The sequence below is a fragment of the Psammomys obesus genome, unplaced genomic scaffold (assembly GCF_907164565.1).
Source record: "Psammomys obesus unplaced genomic scaffold, mPsaObe1.curated_primary_1811, whole genome shotgun sequence".
NCBI classification, from domain to species: Eukaryota; Metazoa; Chordata; class Mammalia; order Rodentia; family Muridae; genus Psammomys; species Psammomys obesus.
Window position 1 is genome coordinate 13486348 of NW_026596109.1, and position 21153 is coordinate 13507500.

The window sequence follows — 21153 nt, forward strand, 5'->3', positions numbered from 1 at the left end:
AGAGAGAGAGAGAGAGAGAGAGAGAGAGAGAGAGAGAGAGAGAGAGACTGTCTCAGAAATCAGACCAAAGCCAAAAAGAGCAGTGAGGCAAGAGGGGTTAGTGTGTAGAAGTCAAATCAGCAAAATTTGGAGGCCCAGGGATGAACTGTGAACCCAGTTTTTCTGAAGAAGTAAAAAGCTGGAGTTTGGATTTCATTCCAGCATAATTGGAAATTGTGAAAGATGTTTAATCCAGGAAGTGACAAGATCCAATTAAAGTTTAAAAAGACTATGTAGGGAAGGGAATGGAAGGGGGTGGGAAAAAAGAAGCAAGGTTGGATGGGGACCTTCTCAGCATATTAGTAAAAGCATGGAAATACAGACAACTAAACAGATTGGAGCTATCTTTTAGAGATAGATAAATTTAAATCTTATGGAGAATTTAAAGACCTCAGTGAGATGTATAATTTTCAGTAAAAGATATCAAGGCAAAAAATAGTATGGTGATTGATTTCGCTCCTGCTTTCACATTTCGTATCCAATCCATCAACATAGCTCAAGTTCTTTACTTTCAAAGCTGTTCCAAGTCCTAGAACTTCTCTTCTTCACAGCTTCTCTAGCCAGTCTCTGCATCTCACCCAGACAACGCATTAGTGACCCAGCCATCCTCCTCCCGCTTCCTCCAGGCAAAGCTCTTATTAACTTCCACCCCGTAAGCGTGTCCTCGCTGGCTCCTATTAATCCACACTGGCTTTTCTGTTTTGTTTTGTTTTTTTTTTTCTTTTTTTCTTTTTTTTTTTTTTAGAGGTTCCCCAAAGCTTGTTCTTCCTGTTTGTTTGAACTTTGTGTCTGCTATTTCTGTCAATTTTTGTTTTGTTTTTTGATCGCTGTATAGATGGCTTCTTTCCATACCCACTGAATTTCTATGACAGGGTTACTTGTGCAGACCCTTTACCTGCGCTATTGCGCTCAGTTCTCATTTCACTCTTGCATTTATTACACTTACCATCGACTTACATTCAAGTACTGATTTTGTTTGTTTATTATTCTTTCCCCTTACATGTTCTGTTCTGTTAAAGCAAGGTACTGATGGTGTATAAAATTATTGTTTCCTGAATATCAAAAAGGATGAAGTATTGGAAGATATAAGGCAATATTTATTCTTTCATTTTAATTTATTTTTAAATTAGCAAAACAGGACACTTTTACTTAAGGGAAAAAAAAGAAAAAATTAAGGTCAACTCGTGTTTTTGCTTTATGTAATTGCACACATGAAAATGGGAACTTCCCACAGTGGTGGAAGTAGTTTCCAAACCCCAGGTTTGGGGGATGACAGAAGATCAATTCTAATTAGGTTGAATTTGAGATCATTTTCAAAACATGCAAGAGGAAGAATCAAGCAGGCAGATGGATAGAAAGACCATTAATTTATAATCACAATGTAAAGTGAATGAGAGAATTGATCATAAAATTTTGTGTAATTTAAAAACTAGTCTTTAGGAATATAAATTGCTTTTATTACATTGATGCTTTTACAAAATATTTTAAATATATTTTTATTTATTACAATTTATTCACTTTCTATCCCATCTGTAGACCCTCCCTCATCCCCTCCCAACCCCGCCCTCCCTCTCTTTTCTCCTCCCATGTCCCTCCCACAATCCACTGATAGGGGAGGTCCTCCTCCCCTTCCATCTGACCCTGGCCTATCAGGTCTCATAGGGATTGTCTGCATTGTCTCCCTCTGTGGCTGGGTAAGGCTGCCCCCCCCACACACACACACATTCAGAGGGTGGTGATCAAAGAGCCGGCCACTGAGTTCATGTCAAGGATAGCCCCTGCTTCCCTTATATTTTTTAATCTTGAATATGTTTGTATCTTTTAATGTTAATCAATTATAAAAATTATATATTTCCATTTTGTTATACATATTCTGACAATTATAGTTCCTATTTTGAATTTAGGAAATGGAAGGATATTCAGTTACATATTGTGTGCATATCTCAAACCACTTCAGAATAAATTTGCACCTCACAGTTTTTCTGATTTAAGATGAACATTGTTTTCAACCAGTTTTTATTCACACTATCCCAACAAAACCAATGTCTTTAGTGACTTCATATTAAAATAGCTGAATCAATACAACTAAGAAAATAGTCTACTTTCCATAGAATGAATTTCCAAAAGTCTCCCATGAACTGAATAAAATGGTGGACTTCCACCGAGATAGGGTTAAATACTGCTTTTTGAGTGTCTGACTAACACGGATATGAAGTGCTGGTTTAATTTGGTTCATCCATTTATTTGAAAAAGATAGAGCATCAGCCACTACTTTGTGCAAGGTAAAGCTTGGAGTTAGAAATGGTTTATCTTAGAACAGCCATGTCCTCTAAAGAACATGCTGTGCTGTGTAACTTCTGAAGTGAACCTTTTCACACAGACGATGTAACTATTCTGAAACACCTCCAATAATTTTCCTTTTATGCTTTGCTTTTATATGTACAAATTGTATGTAGGCATATCTTATAAAAACTGTTACTATTATGGAAGACACAGATGTTTCCGAAGATTTATAACTTCTCTCCTACAATAGATCAGTTAGACATTATACAAGTAACAGTCATGATTGCATCTTACAAAAAAATGGAAATGTCATCATCCATTTTTCTGAAATATGCACGCTAATATTTTAAATTCATTACTGCTAAAAGAATAATAAACATTTTAACATGTAACCAAATAAAGAAGTCGTGATTTCAGATATGTATGCAACTGTACCCAGAACATTCTGTTATCTAGACACAGGACTGTGCTTCCTATTGATCTCAGCAACCGGTAAGCGTGGTGTCTGAAGAATGGGCTATCGAATAGTTGACTGGTACAAATTATCGATGAAGGTAGCACCTGTGAGCACTTTTCTGTACCATAATTTGGATCTAAAGGAGTTAACTACTCAATTATGTTTGAACATAACTTTTTTTTTTCATCAGAAAGCACTGCCTGAAAAAAAAAAAAAAAGAGACTATTGGGTAATTTGGTACTGGGTAGGACCAGAAAGAGAAAACAGTTTTCATTAGTTTGTCTCCTTGTCATTTTTTTTCCTGGGCCCTCTACTGTGGTCCTACCCTTTCATTTCACTACTATGAATCTCAAATGCATTGTTTTAGACAAAGTTGGGGCACTATGCCATCTTTCTACCACTTGGAGCATGATGAAAACCTTAGGTACGTTTTATTTAACTCCTGCCTGTGTCAGATGTCAGTCTCTTCTTCTCACAGCCAATCTGTGATAACATTTTCACTTTAGAGATGAGGAAACCCGGGCTGTCTGCCTGAGAAGTAATGCAAGCACACTATGGCCAAAGTCAGCATTCTTTCCACATAGAAGGACTGGATTTCTTAAAGGTACACAGAGTTGGCATGAAACGTAGCTATTGGCTCTTTCAAAATCCCTTATCATTGTTCCATTCACAATGAATAAAAAAAAAAAAAACTTGATATTCATTTTCATTGTAAGCCTGAACTGGTGAGGCTATGGCCTACTACTCTATATTAAACAAACAGTATTGTGCTCCTGCCTCATTTGCTATCCCAGACCCAGCAAACAACAGGTCTGAAAATACTTCACCTAAGATTTTCTCAACAACCCTGAGATAGAATATAGGAATTCTGTAGAGACCACATTTTATGCAGAAGCTCTGCAAGAATCCTAGAGATTGGACACAAACCAAATCTAAGCTCACCGTCTGGATCATCTTCTTGCTGTTTCTCAGAATTAGAGGAAAGGAGACAGAGTTCATAGCTCAGACTCTGCTGGCATGGTCTCTGAGGTTTCTATGTGGGTTAGCATTTTGTCAGCAGCCAGCCACAGGTAGGAATATTGTTGCTGTCTATGACCATGGAAATAATAAGTCTCAGCTCTTCTCTGGCTCTTAACCAGTCCAAATAATTGGCTTTAATTATAATTTTTAATGGCTTGGAATTAATAAAAGCAGCTGCTGCCACAGTGTGTGGGTGTCCTTCTCCAGAAGCCAGTGACAAGAAAAAAAAAAAAAAAAGAAAAACAAAAACAAAAACAAAAAACCCTCAATGTTATTAAATAAACTGACAAAGAATACAGTTTATAGGACAAAAAGGTTAATTCAAGAAAGGAGCAGCATCTTTTTGTTATCAAAACTTCGACGGGCAAATATGTAACACCACCTCCTTCCTCCCACCCGTGGTGCCTATTATCTGAGAAAGTGGTGATCTGATTAGACATGTGGGTGTGAAAACATGTTGCCTGTGTCTGATCACTGCTTTACACCCTTTCTCTCCATCCCAGTGACATGGGGAGATTAGCTATGACAAAGTGCACAGAGAAGAGAGCAGATGAAATGTGCTGGTGACAAGGACATTATAATTTGGAGGGTGGAGATAGTATGTGAGTTCGGAGGTGCGCATTCCATTTGTCTAGGGAAAGTAGATTTATAACATGGATGACTCTGCCAGATGCCTAGCTGTACCAGATATGTGACATGACAAGCAAGAGGGCAGCTGATTTTAGCTAGGTTATGGTGGCAATCATTCCAGCTAAACACAGATTTAAGGCCATGGCCACGTATAGCACACGCAAAGCATGAGATGTTCTGCTGCCCTCACAGAAGAAAAAACAGCACAAACTTATCTCACTCTGTGGCCCTGGATAATTGAACTAGGAGAACCAGAAGACCAGAGCCAAAATTGTTGTGTGGATGTAAGGTAGCACATGATGGCTGTGGCAGAAAAAAAAATTATATACTTGTTATTCAAACAGTAGTGCACAGTGCATAACACAATATTGCATATAGGATATGCTTAATATGAACGGTAGGGGCATCTGAATGACTTTGTGATTTGGGGTGGAATGCCTCTGTCAGGACTTACAGTATGATGCTCCCAATCATTCCCGCCAAACACAGATGAATGGCCATGTGTGGCCGAGATGAAGCATGAAACTGGTTCTTTACTACTTCCTGTTCTGTTGATTTGAAGAGAAAATTTCCTGTTCGCCTGCTATCAAGAAAAGACCCGAGAGCTACAACCTACATATTCAAGTTGACACTTTCTGCTTCCTTGGAGAGGAAATTAAGAATCCTATATTTCAGGGTCCTGAAGAGAGATTGATAATATAAATTTAGAGATCTTTAAATATTCGGGCTTTGGGTTTCTCATCCTTTATGTATTCTAGTAGCCTCTAAAAGAATATTTTGAATATTTAGTTAATGGATTGCAACAAAATTCAGGAGGGTGATTAACGAGAGGGAAACTGCTGCCTTCCATTTCATTCATTCACTATTAAATTGTAAATTTCCTCATTTACTGAGCATGTATTGATTTCTCTAGGGTCAGGCACTTGTGTTAGCATCTGGAAATTCTGAGATAAATCAAAAAAATCAACAGTGCCTATACTTAGTGTTTATAACACTTATTACATTGTGGAGTTGCTGACAAAGATCAAAAGAATGTATCATTTGACCTGGACTTGACCTCTCTGTAACTGGGAGACCATATATTATAGAAGTGTATGCAAAAGTCAATCACAATTAGAAGGAATACATTATCAAGACGAGAAGGTGAGAATGACATCTACTTAGGACATGGTCCTCGGTTTCACATGGGGAAGGCACAATGTGCTTATGTTATGGAGATTGAAATTATTTATTAATAAATATATTCATTTATTCAATGCATCAGTTGTCTTTACCGCTTTATGTAAAATTCTGCATAGGTTCTGGAGTAGCAACAGTGAGGACTGTATGGGCCCTTTCCTCAAGGGGGCTCAAACTAACAGTGAAGGAAACTAGATGAAATGAGACACTGGTTATAATGAAGCAGTACAGAGTATGTTTGCAGAAACCTGATACATATGTATGTGCACAAGATCCCCTTCTGCAAGCACCACTACTGAGTCTTGGAATGAGAGATCCATACTTTCCTTATACACTGGATGTCTACTCCATCCATTATATGGATAGAGTCCAAATTTTGGCTTGTTCTAAGAGATGATCAACGTCTTTTTTCAGTCCTAAATGCATAAACACCAGTGTTTGGTCTTTTCCTGGATCTCTGACAGGACAAGATCTTGGATAATTTCATTCCTGTGTTCTCCTGGAGAGGCATAGAAGCCTACTTTCCTTAAAAAAAAGTTTTGGTTATATCACTTCCATCAAATGGGGTTCAGAGGGGTGGTAGGTTCAGCATTTTATACAGAGTTAAACAACATTACGAATTAAACAAACAAACAAACAAAAAAACATCATGACCAAAACAACTTATAAATAAGGTTTTTCACTGTGATTACATCTTAAAAAAAAAAAAAAAGAAAGAAAAAGAAAAGAAACATCTATTTATTTTCGCTGCTCATTTTTAGGAAATAAACCAGTGATAAAGGTCCCTTGACAAAGTAGAAACAATCTGCTGAAGGCAGCGTTGTCAGGGAAAGCCTTAGAGAAGAAGCAAATTGAGGACTGTCATTTATTTGCACATTTTTTGGTCCATAGGTTTGTTAGTTCATTTTAAACATTTAACTCTTTGCTAATAATCTATCAATTGTCCTGTGTAAGAATGGGACAACAGCAAACAAGTGAGAGTCCATCCAGGTGATGGGAAGATCAATTGCTAAGACATGTAACAGTGCTGAAGATTCTGAAATAGTTCAATATGAATAAAGCCTAGCTTTTGAGAAAAGGGGGGAATGAGCGAAGGATCCTGAATCTCAGGGAAGCCAGAGAGAATCATGTGGGCCAAAGTGAAAGGTGAGGACAGAGCATTGTTTAAAGTCTCAGGAGGGGACTGCTGAGAACACTATGAACCCAGATTTTTCTGAAAAAAGGTAAGCTTATGTGCTGAGTGACAAAGGATGGTGGCAGGCTAGAACAGCAATTCTGAGCATAGTCTCGGAAGCCAGCTGGCCTAATTCAGACCCTGCTATCAACAAAGCTTGGGTCTATGGGAAACTTTTACCTCTTTGAGTTTTGGTTTTCTTGTCTCTGTGAAGGGAATGTTAATAACGCATATCTCACAAGATCCTTGAGAGTGTTAAATGCATATAAAACAGTACACAATGCCTGAGGTATAAGGAGAATATAAGAAGAAAAATAGGACAAAACCAGAAGTATATTCCAAAGGAAAAAGATACTTTTTCTTCCTAGTCTTACCACCTTCATCTTTATTCCTTGCATTACCTGACTGATGAGCCCTTTTCAAGCAGGAGTCTGTGTGTATCTTTAGTGGCACCTGGAAAATATAAGCCCCAAATAAGGACTAAGCTTTCCTGAATCCATTACCTTCCCTCCATGATTCTTCCTTCTCTCAGATCAAGCGTTCTCACCCACTCAGGAGAGGAATCAGGAAATCTGTGAGCACATGAATTCTGTTTGTTTGTTTTGAGACAGAGTCTCTCTGGGTAGCCTTGGCTGTCTTTGACTTGCTTTGTAGACCAGGCTGTCCTCGAATTCACAAGAGATCCGCCTGCCTCTGCCTCCCTGAATGCTGGGATTACAGTTGTGTGCCACCATGCCAGACTTTAGACATGAATTCTTATTGAACATAAACAGATTCAGTTGAGATATTAGGCCCTCAGGAACTACCATTATACTTGGATAGAAGATTGGAAAGACAGAGTGAAGAGTGACTGTATGTGAATGATGGGCATTGGCTGGATGTACTAGTGAATAGTTAGAAATAAAGTCATAACCCGAGGGCCCTCATGGCTATAGGCATTGCCTGCATAGATCAAACACAGGCTAAACCCAGGGCTTCAGGTGACTCTGACTCAGATCTCTCAGAGAGGACTTGGAGTGACCATCATAGCATGGAGGCCTCAAAGCGATTTTTTTTTTTTTTTTTTTTTTTTTTTTTTTTTTTTTGCTGGCTTTATTACCAACCATTAATCCAAGCTCTTGGAACTAGCTACCTTCCTACCCTCCTGTTCTTGCATCTTTAACCACATTGCAATTGTGGAACACACACATTTTCTCTATACCAGCATCCCTTCACTGGTCTATTATTCTCTCTCTATTCTTTCCTTTTCACTAGTGCCTTCTTTGTAAACCTTTCCATCATTCACATTCTCCTCTGGAACACAGTCTCATAGTTAATAATCCTATTATTTTAATTTTCTACTTCCTTCGCCTCTCTTGTCTTCACTTGGTACATGATATTTTAATATTTGATAATAAACTCATCAACTGGGGCATGCCATTCTTGAGGACAGTGTTCCTTTCTCGGTCTCTTATACTCCATACATAGGAACACCAGAGAATGACTTTACTCTTTGTCGCCCACACACTTTCTGGGTCATTACATTTCTACCCCATGACTAGAAACTCCAGAGTTTCAATACAGGGAGCTGCAGGACAGTGATGTGGTTGGAATGAGCACGTAGAGAATTTGCCTTGAAGGCCATATGTGAAGGTGATTACTTCATGTTCATTTTGTGGGAGTAGGAAGAAAATGTATGGCTTTGGTGAATCTAAGTAGACCCCTTGACATCCTCTGATACCACCACTAAATTTCATATGAAAATTTCAATTTCTTTTGGCTTGAACTGAGTATTTTCCAGACTGTAGTGTTCTTCAAAACTTCAAGTTCTCATCCATCTTAGATCCCATTGCCTGCCATTTCAACCACTAGTTTTTTACTATAATCAAATGGTTAGAATGAGTGCATAGGGATTTTGTCTGGAAGGCCATAGATGAAGATTATTACTTCAGGTTCATTCTCTAATAGAGTCAAATATATGGCTAAGCATCAGTGCTATATCATCTCTTCATTTCCAAAAATACTCACTGCCTCATCTCTTGCCTTAACCAGTTAATTAGCCTTAGAAAAACACAATGTCCAAATAAGATTTTGTAAAAACAAACAAACAAAAAAACCACTTCATGTTACAACAGTTGTATTATTTTCTTTTTCTATTGCTGTGATTAAGCACTCAGACAAAAGCAACTTAAGGGGAAAAAAAGGTTTAATTTAACTCATACTTTAAAGTCATAGTCCAACATGGCATGGAAGGTAAAAATCAAGAGCTTGAAATAGCTTTTTACACATTACATCTGCAGTCAGAAGACAATGCATGTTTTCTCCACTCTTTTTTAATTTAAATTTAAATTTTTTTCTTCACAATTTATTCATTATATATCCCAATTAAAAACCCCTCCCTCAACTCCCCCAGTCTCACCCTCTCTCCCTCTTCCTCCCATCCCCTTCCCCTAGTCCACTGAAAGGAGGAGTCCTCTACTCTTGCCATCTGTCCATGGCTTATTAAGTCTCACCAGGACTGCCTGGATCCTCTTCCTCCATAACCTGGCAAGGCTGCATCACCAGGAGCCAGTGATCAAAGAGCAATCAATTGAGTTCATGATAGAGGCAGCCCCTGTTCCCCTCACTCAGAAATCTACATAGAGAGTGAGCTGCCAATTGGCCACATCTGAGCAGGGTGTCTAGGTCCCTTTATGCATGGTCCTCCATTAGTGCATCAGTCTCTGCAGGACCCCCTGGACTCAGATCTTTGAATCCCCACCTAAAGGATGATGCCACCCACAGTGATTGGCCATTTTCCACTTTGATTAATGTATTCAAGGTAATTCTTTGTAGAGCTGCCCAGAGGCCCTACCCCTCCCCAAGGTGTGCTAACTTCTGTCTGGTTAACATTTAAACACTAATCAACACCATGCTCATGGATCTGTGTCATTAAACTTACAGGCTGTTCTGCATGGAGCCAGCACCATTCTTGATTTTCTTGACTTCATCCCCTACACTTCCCTCTTGTCCATACCCTTTGCCCCTTGGCTTTTCTACTAAATGCCAGGCTATGGGAAGCAGGTCTTGTATTCATTACCAAGTGTAAGCTTTCTCCAGAAGTACCTTTCGTTCTTAAAGATCTTCTAGATCAATTTAGAAACACAAGACGCAATTAATTAACAAGCAAGATCAACTATAAAATATGTGATTTGAACTGGCCTAGAGTTGTCAGTGCAAGATAATGAAAGGTGACAGAGTTTTATCTAACTCTTGTATGAGTAGGAAGCAAAAAAATGAGAGACATTCTCTGCAGGGCAACACTGTAGATAGTGTGGCTCCATAGGCAGATGGCGCAGTTGCTATGTGGATAATCATGATGATGTAGGACTAGGTCTGAAACATTGTGGACTGTCTATATCATACCTTCCCCAAGGCTCAGACTATTGTGACTAGACAAGGCAGCCCAGTTAGGGGAAAGGGATCCCAAGTCAGGCAATAGAGTCAGATACCGCTCCTGCCCCTGCTGTTAGGAGTCCCACATGAAGACCCATCTGCACATCTGTTACATATGTGCAGAGGGCATAGGCCCCTACTATTCATGCTCTCCAGTTGGTGGCTCAGTCACTGTGGGACCCTATGAGCTCAGGTTAGTTGGTTTCGTATGTTTTCTTGTGGTGGCCTGGACAACAATCCTTCGTTGTCCCCCTCTTCCATAGACTTCCTCAACTCTGTCTAATGTGTGAGTCTCCATATCTGTTTCTTTTTTTTTTATCATCAATTGCATTTTATTTATTTTTTTTGTATTTTATTTTTTTCTTATCAGTTACATTTTATTAACTCTGTACCCCAGCCGTGTCCCGATCCCTCATTCCCTCCCAGTCCCTCCCTCCCTCCCTCCTCTCCACCGCGCCCCTTGCCAAGTCCACTGATAGGGGGGACCTCCTCCCCATTCATCTGATCCTGTTTTATCAGGTATCTTCAGGACTGGCTGCATAGCTCTCCTCTGTGGCCTACCAGGACTGCTCCTCCATTGGGGGGTGGGGAGGCCAAAGAGCCAGTCATTGAGTTCCTGTTAGAAATAGTCCTTGTTCCCCTCACTATGGGAAACCAATTGGTTACTGAGCTACCACAGGCTACATCTGAGCAGAGGTTCTAGGTTACATTCATACATGGTCCTTGGTTGCATGTCAGTCTCAGAAAAGACCCTGTGCCCAGATATCTTTGGTCCTTGTGGAGCTCCTATCCTTTCCTCATCAGACTAACTCCCCTTCTTTCTTATGATTCCCTGTACTCTGCCAAAGGTTTGGTCATGAGTCTTTGCTTTGAAAACACTGCTAGTTAGAGTCTTTCCAATGCGCTCAATAGACTCCTGTCATACGTTCAATGCACATCCCATCTGTCATTCTAAACGAGGATTGATCATCTTACCCCATGTCCACTCTCTTGATTATCTTTTATAGGTGTACAGATTTCATTATGTTTATTATATCTTATAGGTCTATATAAGTGAGTATATACCGTGTTTGTCTTTCTCCTTCTGGGATATTTCACTCAGGATGATCTTTTCTAGGTCCCACCATTTGCCTGCAAATTTCATCCACATCTGTTTCCATCAGTTGCTGGGTGAAGTTTCTCAGATGACAGTTATGCTAAGTACCTCTCTGGAAGTACAGTAGAATATCATTAATAGTGTCAGATAATAGTGTCAGAGATTGTCTCTCCTCTCTCTCTCTCTCTCTCTCTCTCTCTCTCTCTCTCTCTCTAAGTATCAAGCTGAGCCGGTAAGGCAGGAGAAATTGTCAGTCTAAGGTTTTGGGGCTGGGTCAGTGGCCAGTCCCTCCATCAGAAGTTGCAGTTAGCTCTAGTTGCAGGAGATGGCTGTTTGAGGCTCTCTATCCCACAGTTCTGGGATTCTTAGCTAGGGTCATGCTGACAGCTTCCTGGGAGTTTCCATTGTCCTAGCTTTCTGGCTCTTCCCAGAAAGAGCCCCCCACACACACACACACACATTCCAGTGCTTTCTCCCAGTACTCTCTTCCTCCATCCTTCTCACACTTGATCTCTTCTGTTCCCCTCCCATTCCTCTCCCACCTGGATCCCTTCATCCATCCACCCCTGGTGTCTATTCTATTTCCCCTTCTTAGTGAGATTCAAATGTCCCCCAACTTGGACCCTCCTTATTACTTAGTTTCTTTGTGTCTGTGGCTTGTAGCACAGTTATCCTGTATTTTATGGCTAGTATCCACTTAAAAGTGAGTACATGCCATATTTATCTTTCTGAATCTGGGTTATCTACTCAGGATGATATTTTCTAGTCCATGAACTTGGAATAGAAAATTCCTGCAAATTTCACAATGCTGTTGTTTTTAATAGATGAATAGTATCCATGTGTGAATGTACCACATTTTCTTTATCCATTCTTTGGTTGAGGAACATCTGGGTAGTTTCCAGTTTTTGGAGATTATAAATAAAGCTGCTATGAATATAGCTGAGGAAGTGTCTTTGTGGTATGGTTGGTGGGAGCATATTTTGGGTATATGCCCAGGAGTGGTATAGCTGGGTCTTGAGGTAGAACTAGTCCCAATTTTCTGAGAAACCTCCAGGTTGGTTTCCAAGTGGTTGTACAGGTTTCACTCCCAACAACAACGGAGCAGGGTCCCCCTAATTCTGCATCCTCACCAGCACATGCTATTGCTTGAGTTTTTGATCTTAGTCATTCTGACCAGTGTAAAGTAGAATCTCATATTTGTTTTTATTTACATTTCCCTGATGACTTAGAACCAAAAACATTTTAAGTGCTTCTCAGCCATTAAGAGATTCCTCTGTTGAAAATTCTTTTTTTAGATCTTTACCCCATTTTTGAATTGGGATATTTAGTTTGTTGCTGTTTAATTTTTTGAGTTCTTTATATATTTTTTATACTAGTCCTCTGTCAGATGTAGGGTTGGTAAAGATCTTTTCCCAATCTGTAGGCTGATGTTTTGTCCTGTTGACAGTGTCCTTTGCCTTACAGAAGCTTTTTACTTTCATGTGGTCTCATTTATTGTTGATCTTACTGCCTGAGCGGTTGGAACTCTGCTCAGGAAGCTGTCTCCTGTGCCGGTATGCTCAAGGCCATTCCCCACTTTCTCTATCAGATTTAAGGTATCTGCTTTTCTGTTGAGGTCTTTGGTCCACTTGGACTTGAATTTTGTGCAGGGTGATAGAAAAACCTATTTGCATTCCTCTACATGCAGACATCCAGTTAGTCCAGCACAATTTGCTGAAGATGCTGTCTTTTTTTCAATTGTATGGTTCGGTTTCTTTGTCAAAAATCAAGTGACCATAGGTACAGGAGTATCCTTCCAGGTCAGTTTGATTCCACTGACTGACCTGTCTGCTTTTATATCAAGACCATCCATTTTTTTCTCAGTAGTACAGCTTGGAATCAGGGATGGTGATACCTCCAGAACTTCTTTTATTGTACAGGATTGTTTTAGCTGTCCTGGCTTTTTGTTTTTCCTTATGAAGTTGGGTATTGTTTTTTTCAAGTTCTATAAAGACTTGTGTTGGGATTTTGATGGGAGTTTCATGGAATCTGTAGACTGCTTTCTGTAAAATGGTCATTTTTACTATGTTAATTCTACTGATCCATGAGATATTTCTATCTTCTGATACCTTCTTCAGTTCTTAAAATTTTTGAAGTTCTTGTCATATAGGTCTTTCAGTTGTTTGGTTAGAAATAGACCAAGATATTTTGTATTCTTCATTGCTGTTTTGAAGGGTGTTGCTAGAGACTAGGCTCACAATCAAAAATATATTGTCTATTTTTAAGTTTTTTTTGGCTGTTTTCCTATTAGAATCTGGACTCCATAAAGAGCATGAGCTTGCATGTCGTATCTTCTATTTTATCTCCCAACCCTACGATAATGCCTAGGCATATAGGAAATGATAAAAAATAGGGATAAACAAATGTACAAAATTGGTTAACTTTGCATTTTCCAAATAATTGAGAAAGCAGAGAACCTGCCTTTTTCCCATGTGTTTTTGACCCCATGGAGTTTCATTTTTCTCTGCTGCCATGGCACTACATTTCTTGACATTTTCCTAGGCATTCAAATATTCCCATTTTGTTACCTTTTAGGTCTTGAATTACTGTCTTTGTTTATATCTTCTAGGCAAAGACTGCCACCAAAAAATGTTTACTATTATCGCTGCCCAGACCACCGGAAGAATTATGTGATGTCCTTTGCATTCTGTTTTGATCGAGAAGATGATATTTACCAGTTTGCTTACTGTTACCCATATACATATACTCGCTTCCAGCATTACCTGGACAGCCTACAAAAGAGAAACATGGATTACTTCTTGCGGGAACAACTTGGACAGAGTGTGGTAAGGCCAAAATCTTGCTTAGGGTACCAATTTTGAAAAAGGCAGCAATAAAATAAAAATTTGGCAATGGAGTTTTGCAGAATACAAATTTGAAAATAGCGTTCTGTAGACTGTATGCTCTAGACCATTTACAAATTTTAAAATAGTAAATAGAAAGCTTTAAATAATTATTCTGTATTTTGCAATAATCATGTAGAGATTATTTTGAATACTGTTTTTGAATATGTGATTCATTGCTCCAAGGGCACCAGACATAGAATAAGATTTGACACAGATGTTTGTCATTATGAAGGAAACAGAAACAAAGTATCCCAAAGTCACTCAGAGAAAAGCAGGTGTCTACTGGGTGCTGAAAAAGCCATGAAAGCATTTCATAATGGCAAACCTGTGAATGGGGAGTAAATTTGTTTCTTAGTGAAGCCAGCTTTCCTTGAGTACAGGTTAGCAACTGGCATGCTGACCAAATGTACTTTCTGTCTCTGTCCTCAGTCACTTTAATTCTATATTGTGCCCTAAGGCAGACATATTGAACAGTCACCAAAAGTTCCAAGTAAATCTACTAATGGAACTAGAAGACAATACTAGGGCTTTTATCATGGTGGTGAAATGTCTTTTAAGCTAAAAATGGGCCACATGGTGTTGTATCAATCAACATGTCAACAGGAAGCAAATGGAAGGATCAAATGGGGATATTTTAAGAAAGACTCTATTTAAAAGCTATATAGACAGTACATAGGGAAATAAGATACAGCAATGTTTTCTTGGTTCAATAATAGGTCAAAGGGCACAAATGTAGAACAAGATTGTCTGAACCAAACCATAGATTGACTTAGTGGACTACTTGGAGAAGAAGAGTTACCTTACTTACGACGTACAGTTAGTCTGAGACGCCGTTTCAGGAAATAAATTGAGACAATGAATACAATCACAGACTTCTTAGTTGAAGGAATATGTTTTGAGAAATATCGCATGTAGTTTTGTAAGAGTTTTGCCAAATATACTTACACTAACTAAAGCAGGTTTATCATTACTAGGTAGTATAATCTTTCGGGACCACCTGTGACGATGTGTCTGCCATTAAGCAAAATGTTGTATATCGCATGAATGTAGGTAGTCTGCTTTCTCTGACTTCTGTCTGGCGTCCCACTAAGCTCCCTACTGAGCAACCCAATCATAAAGCAAGAAAGCCCACTGATGTGCGCCATGCAAACCATTCTCCCCAGGAAAACATGGGGGTGGAGAAGGGCAGAGAATGGATGTAGAGTAAAAAGAACCTATTAGACATGTAATCATATTAGTGGCAGATTTCTAGAGTCTGGGATTATTCAAAATGGAATTGGTAGAGAAAGTGTAAAATGAATGTTTATCAGGTATATGCGTTGGTAGATAATTTAAGAAAAATAAACTCCCTTTAGTATTTATGCACTTAAGAAGGGAATCTGTTTATTTTTCTCATTTGTCCACCAGGCTATTGAGTGAATAATTGCATTAATGAAAGAATAAATTAAGATACATGTTTCAGGGTATTATTAAGAGATGCAAATAGTAAGCCATTGCTAAAAGAACAATATGATAAGCTTCTAAAAATATCTGAATAGCAAAAATAACCTCTTAAACAAAATAGACATTACTTTCTTTTCTTCTATTATTGTTTTATACAATATATTTTTATCATTAGATGTTTTTCTTCTTTGCAAGTGTGAATGCTATCCATCTACAGCAGATTCTCTATCCCTGCTCTTTGAAAACCTTGGGGAGTCATGTTCTTTCAGCTTTCTGTCTTTGTCATCCATGGGAAGTGACCTTCATCCTCATTATCAGATATAGAATTCTACATTGCACCTATCTTCTGAGCATAAGAATGAAAGGGGTGAGTAAAAGAAAATAAGTAGCAGCGGGTGTGGTGGCACGCACCTGTAATCCCAGCACTCAGGGAGGCAGAGGCAGGCAGTTCTCTGTGAGTTCAAGGCCAGCCTGGTCTACAGAGTGAGTCCATGACAGCCAGGTTTGTCTATGACAGAAGAAAAAAAAACATGTATCTGAATAAACAAATAAACAAACAAACCAAGGAAGTGCCATATAGTGTGTCATTCAGTAGAATTCCTACTCATATTTAAGTAAAATAAAGGTTTGAAATGAAGTCTTTGTTCTAAGTGGCCATGTTCTGTCTAGTAATTGATTATAAAGGATCATTGATATCGAGGGACAACTAGGGTCTCTGACAATTAAGGAATCCTTAATTCTATTTCCACCTCTAACATCACACTGCTTGTATGTTATTTCCCCTTTCATGGGTGGTTTTTCATTCTTATTACTAAGTTTCTCAGAAAAAAAATGTAAATGTGTTTTAGATGCCATAAGAAGCATAGTACAGACTTATGAGACAGTGATACAAACTCATTGTTTCCAGAAATAAATGCACTCTATATCAGAGAAAATATACAATCCCAAATATATTTTAAAACATATAATTAAAGATATAAATTATTTAACAAGTTCATGTTCAGAACAGCAGGTACAGGATGAGTTTTAACCTGAGTACTGAGAGATGAATAGAGTTACTAAATACAAAACTGAGAATAAGGTTACCCAGAAAACAGAGGGACAGAGTCATTGTACAATGACCTTTAGTTAGACATCTGGCTTTTGGGGATAGGGAATTCCCGGAAGATTAAGGTATACAGGAAGATTGGAGTCAATTTCTTGGAAAACGTTCACTGTTGTATTGGCTATATTGGATATTTTACTTTATATGCACAGTTCTAATCATATCTCACAGTAGCTTATAGAGCAGGAAAAAAATTGCCCAGGGATTAAATAAAGCTAAAAAAAAAGAAAAAAAAAGAAAAAAGAAAAGAAAAGAAAAAGTAAGTTCTTTTGCTATGTTCACATGGAAGAGGGTCAAGGTTTAAACTAAGCCTTTAATTCTAATACACTTCACTGCCCCTGTGATACACACATTGAAACTCATTTTTTTTCTGTTTTTTAATTTTTATATTAATTTCAGTTTATTAACTTTGTAATCCAGCTGTAGCCCCTCCCTTATTCCCTCTCAATCCCACCATCCCTTCCTTATCTCCTTCCATGCCTCTCTCCAAGTCTACTGATAAAGGAGATCCTCCTCCCCCTCCATCTGACCCTAGCCTGTCAGGTCTCCTCAGACTGGCTGCATTGTCTTCATCTGTGGCCTGGCAAGGCTGCTACCCCATCAGGGGGAGGTGATCAAAGAGCCAGCTTCTGAGTTCACGTCAGAGACAATCCCTGTTCCTCTTACTAGGGAACCTTCTTGGATTCTGAGCTGCCATAGGCTATATCTGAGCAGGGTTTCTAGGTTATAGCTATGAATGGTCTTTGGTTGGAGTATCAATCTCAGAAAAGAACCCTATACCCAGAGTTTTTGGTTCTCTTGCTCTCCTTTTGGAGTGCCTGACCTCTCCAGGTCTTACTATCGCCCTCTTATTTCATAAGATTCCCTAAATTCTGCCCAAAGTTTAGTTATGAGTCTCAGCTTCTGCTTTGATATCCTGCTGGGTAGAGTCTTTCAGAGGCCCTCTGTGGTAGGTTCCTGTCCTGTTTCCTGTTTTCTCCTTCTTCCAAAGTCCATTTTGTTTGTCTTTCTGAGTGAGGATTGATCATCTTACCTCAAGTCGTCCTTCTTGCTTAGCTTCTTTAGGTGTACAGAGTTTAGTATGTTTATCCTATATTATATGTCTAGCATCCACTTATAAGTGAGTACATGCCATGTGTGTCTTTCTGCTTCTGGAATAACGTCACTCAGGATGCTCTTTTCTAGATCCCACCATTTGCCAGCAGATTTCATGATTTCCTTGATTTTAATTGCTGGGTAGTATTCCATTGTATAAATGTACCACAATTTCTGTATCCATTCCTCTGTTGAGGGACATTTGGGTTGTTTCTAGGTTCTGGCTATTACAAATAAAGCTGCTACTAACATGGTTGAGCAAATGTCCTTGTTGTATACCTGAGCATATTCAGAGTAAAGGACTGTAAAAAATGTTTTTCAAGCAAAGGTGCCCAGAAAACAAGCTGTGGTAGCTTTCCTAATATATAATAAAATAGACATTCAATCAAAATTAATCAAAAAAGATAAGGAGGGGCATTTCATTTTCATCAAAGGAAAACTCCACCAGGAGGACATCACAATTCTGAACATCTATGTCCCAAATACAAGAGCACCCACATTTGTAAATGAAACATCATTAAAGCTTAAATCGCACATGGACCTCACACCTTAATAGTGGGAGACTTCAACACTCCATTTTCACTAAGATCATCTGGACAGTAGCTAAATGGGGAAATAATGGCACTTACAGAGGTCCTAAATCAAATGGACCCTAATAGATGTCTACAGAACTTTTCACCCAAATTCAAGAAAGTATACCTTCTTTTCAGCACCTAATGGAACCTTCCCCAAAACAGAACATATAATTGGTCACAAAGCAAACCTCAACAGATACAAAAAGATTGAAATAATCCCTTGTATCCTATTTGACCACCATGGACAAAAGCTGGACCTCAACAATAATAGAAATAGCAAAAATCCTATACACACATGGAAACTGAGCAACTCGCTACTCAATAACAGCTAGATTAGGGAAGAATTAAAGAAATTAAGGACTTCCTAGAATACAATGAAAATGAAGGCACAACATACCCACATTTATGGGACACTATGAAAGCAGTACTATGAGGGAAATTCATAGCACTAAGTGCCTTCAAGAAGAAATTTGAAACATCTCATACAAGCAACTTAATGGCTCACCTGAAAGCCCTAGGGGAAAAAAAAAAGGAGCAGACACACCCAAGAGACTCATCTTAGGAAAGTAAATCTGATGAATGTTCAAAGTCCACCTGTGCCATATGAAGCAGCTCACGGAATTCTGTGGGTTGATTCAATCCCTCTAGGTTGAGACTCAAAGCAGATGCTAAAGTTTTGTGGGCTTTCTGGCATACTTTTGCAGGCAGAACAACTCTTGGTTTGGGTTCCAGGGTATTTGACACGGCTTGTGTCTGAGGTACTGTAGCCCGCGTGGTCGTCTCGTCAGCAAGAACGCACACAGACACCAGGATTCTTCTGCAGCAAGCGTTTATTCAGCAGTAATGAGAGGAAGACCTAGAGCCCCAAAATGGCACTCCTTTTATGCCCTAAATGGTGACGTGTTGGTTCCTGATTGGATGTAGCTCATCAGGTCATCTTACATCACTAAGTGAGCCAATCTTTGGCTCGAATTCAGCTTTAGCGTATGCGCATAGGCAGTTGTTTACGAGCTCACACACCAGATGCTGGCGCCATCTTGTAATGGCATTTGCTTCAGGCTCTTTACAAGGTACCACCAGAATTATTAAATCATTATCTCTATTTGGAGACACAATAATTACAAGTGAAGAGAATAAATATTCCAGCATGGAGTGTGAGAGCACAGGCAAGAAGAGAGATTTACATGTTAGTGCCAGAGCTATTCCATATCATGGCCATAGCTGCTGCCACCCTTGCTATGCAGTCTTGGCAAATGACATTTTACTTTGTTACTCATCAGTCATCCCAGTAATATAACCAAGCAGAACAACTTTGAACATAAAGATATCCTGGGAAATTCTTTTTCTGGCTATCTTAGCCATATGATATCTTTTTCAATAGGTGATATACATATAAACCCAACTTGTTTTACAGATATAATTATGTAATTTTGAGCAAATTTGCAGAGTTGAATAAATATTACAGTATAGTTTTAGGACATTTCTATTGCCTCAGAAAAATCCTTTAGTAGTCTACACTCTTAGCCATAGTAAAAACTATAAGTTCATTATTTCTGAATATTTCATGTAAATGTTATAATATAGTAAACATTGAATATATTATTTGATGATTATGAATATACTATATACTATATAGTAATCATGAATATTTCTCTTAGTGTTGCATACATGTTGAAGCACATATTCAAAATTGATTACTTTTAGTGCTTAATAGGGCATTGAAAATGCCATGTCCGGTGTTGCATTTTTTCAGCTATCAGGGTTTAGAAAGGCTTCACTCTGGGGCTATTATGAGTTCTGCTGCTACACACATTTCAGTATCTATGTTGAGTACACATACAATTACATTTTTCCACAGGTACTATCTTACTTTTCCTGTTGTGTGAAAAAAAAAATACACCGAGAAAAAGCAACTTAAAAGAGAAGCATTTAGTTTGATTTCCAGTTCAAGCAAGGTGCAAACATCATGGTGGGGACATCAAGACAGCAGGATGTCAGTTGATCATATCACATCCAGCATCAGGAAACAAGACACTTCCCAGAACTTGGAATTAGCTATATTACTCTCGCCATTTTATCCTTTGCGTTTGGTCATATCTCAATGTGTTTTTAATGTGTACCCTAATAAATGTGTCATTTTCTTATGAAATTCATAATCTTCATAACTTTGGTGCATAAAAATCATTTTGGTTTTCATTAAAAATGTTCTTTGGGAAATATCAATTGGAAAACCTAAATTATTACATATAATTAAGCATTGAGACCTATTCATAGATTACACAGATATAAATACTTGACACTCTGTTTGACAAATAATTCCTCTTAATCTCTTCCTTCTGTTTCATTTATTATGTTAGTCAAATATCTTAATGAGTACAACATTTTCAGTGTTAAGTTTTGAAGTCCAATTGATCATTTTTTTCTTTTCTATTTTTTTCTTTTTATATTGTTCCCATTTGAAGACCACAAAGATTTTCTCTGTATTTTCCTCCCAAGCATTTTGTAGCTGCAGCATTTTAGTCTGTCATCATTTTGAAATAAATCGGTGCCCATTTGGTTACAGAAGCATAATCTGATCACAAGCTTGCTTAGCACATTAATTGTCAAAGTACCATTTTCTGATCTTTTGCTCATTTATTTTTTTAAATATTTTCCCAGAGCAGCTTCGGCTCACAGTGAACTGAGAAGGAAAAAGATTATGATATGTTCCCTATTCTCACACATGCATAGTCTTCTCCTGTAGTTAATATCCCCCCCC

At 38.5% G+C, this 21153-nt stretch overlaps 1 protein-coding gene across 2 annotated transcripts in view; it reads left to right on the plus strand.

Moving 5' to 3' along the window:
* Positions 1–21153, plus strand: part of Agbl4 (AGBL carboxypeptidase 4) — a 1202140-nt gene that overhangs the window by 674680 nt on the left and 506307 nt on the right. For both annotated transcript variants that reach the window (XM_055628940.1, XM_055628941.1), the window contains exon 5: positions 13901–14117. In XM_055628940.1, the coding sequence (XP_055484915.1) occupies positions 13901–14117 (217 nt within the window). The remainder of the gene's footprint in view (positions 1–13900; positions 14118–21153) is intronic.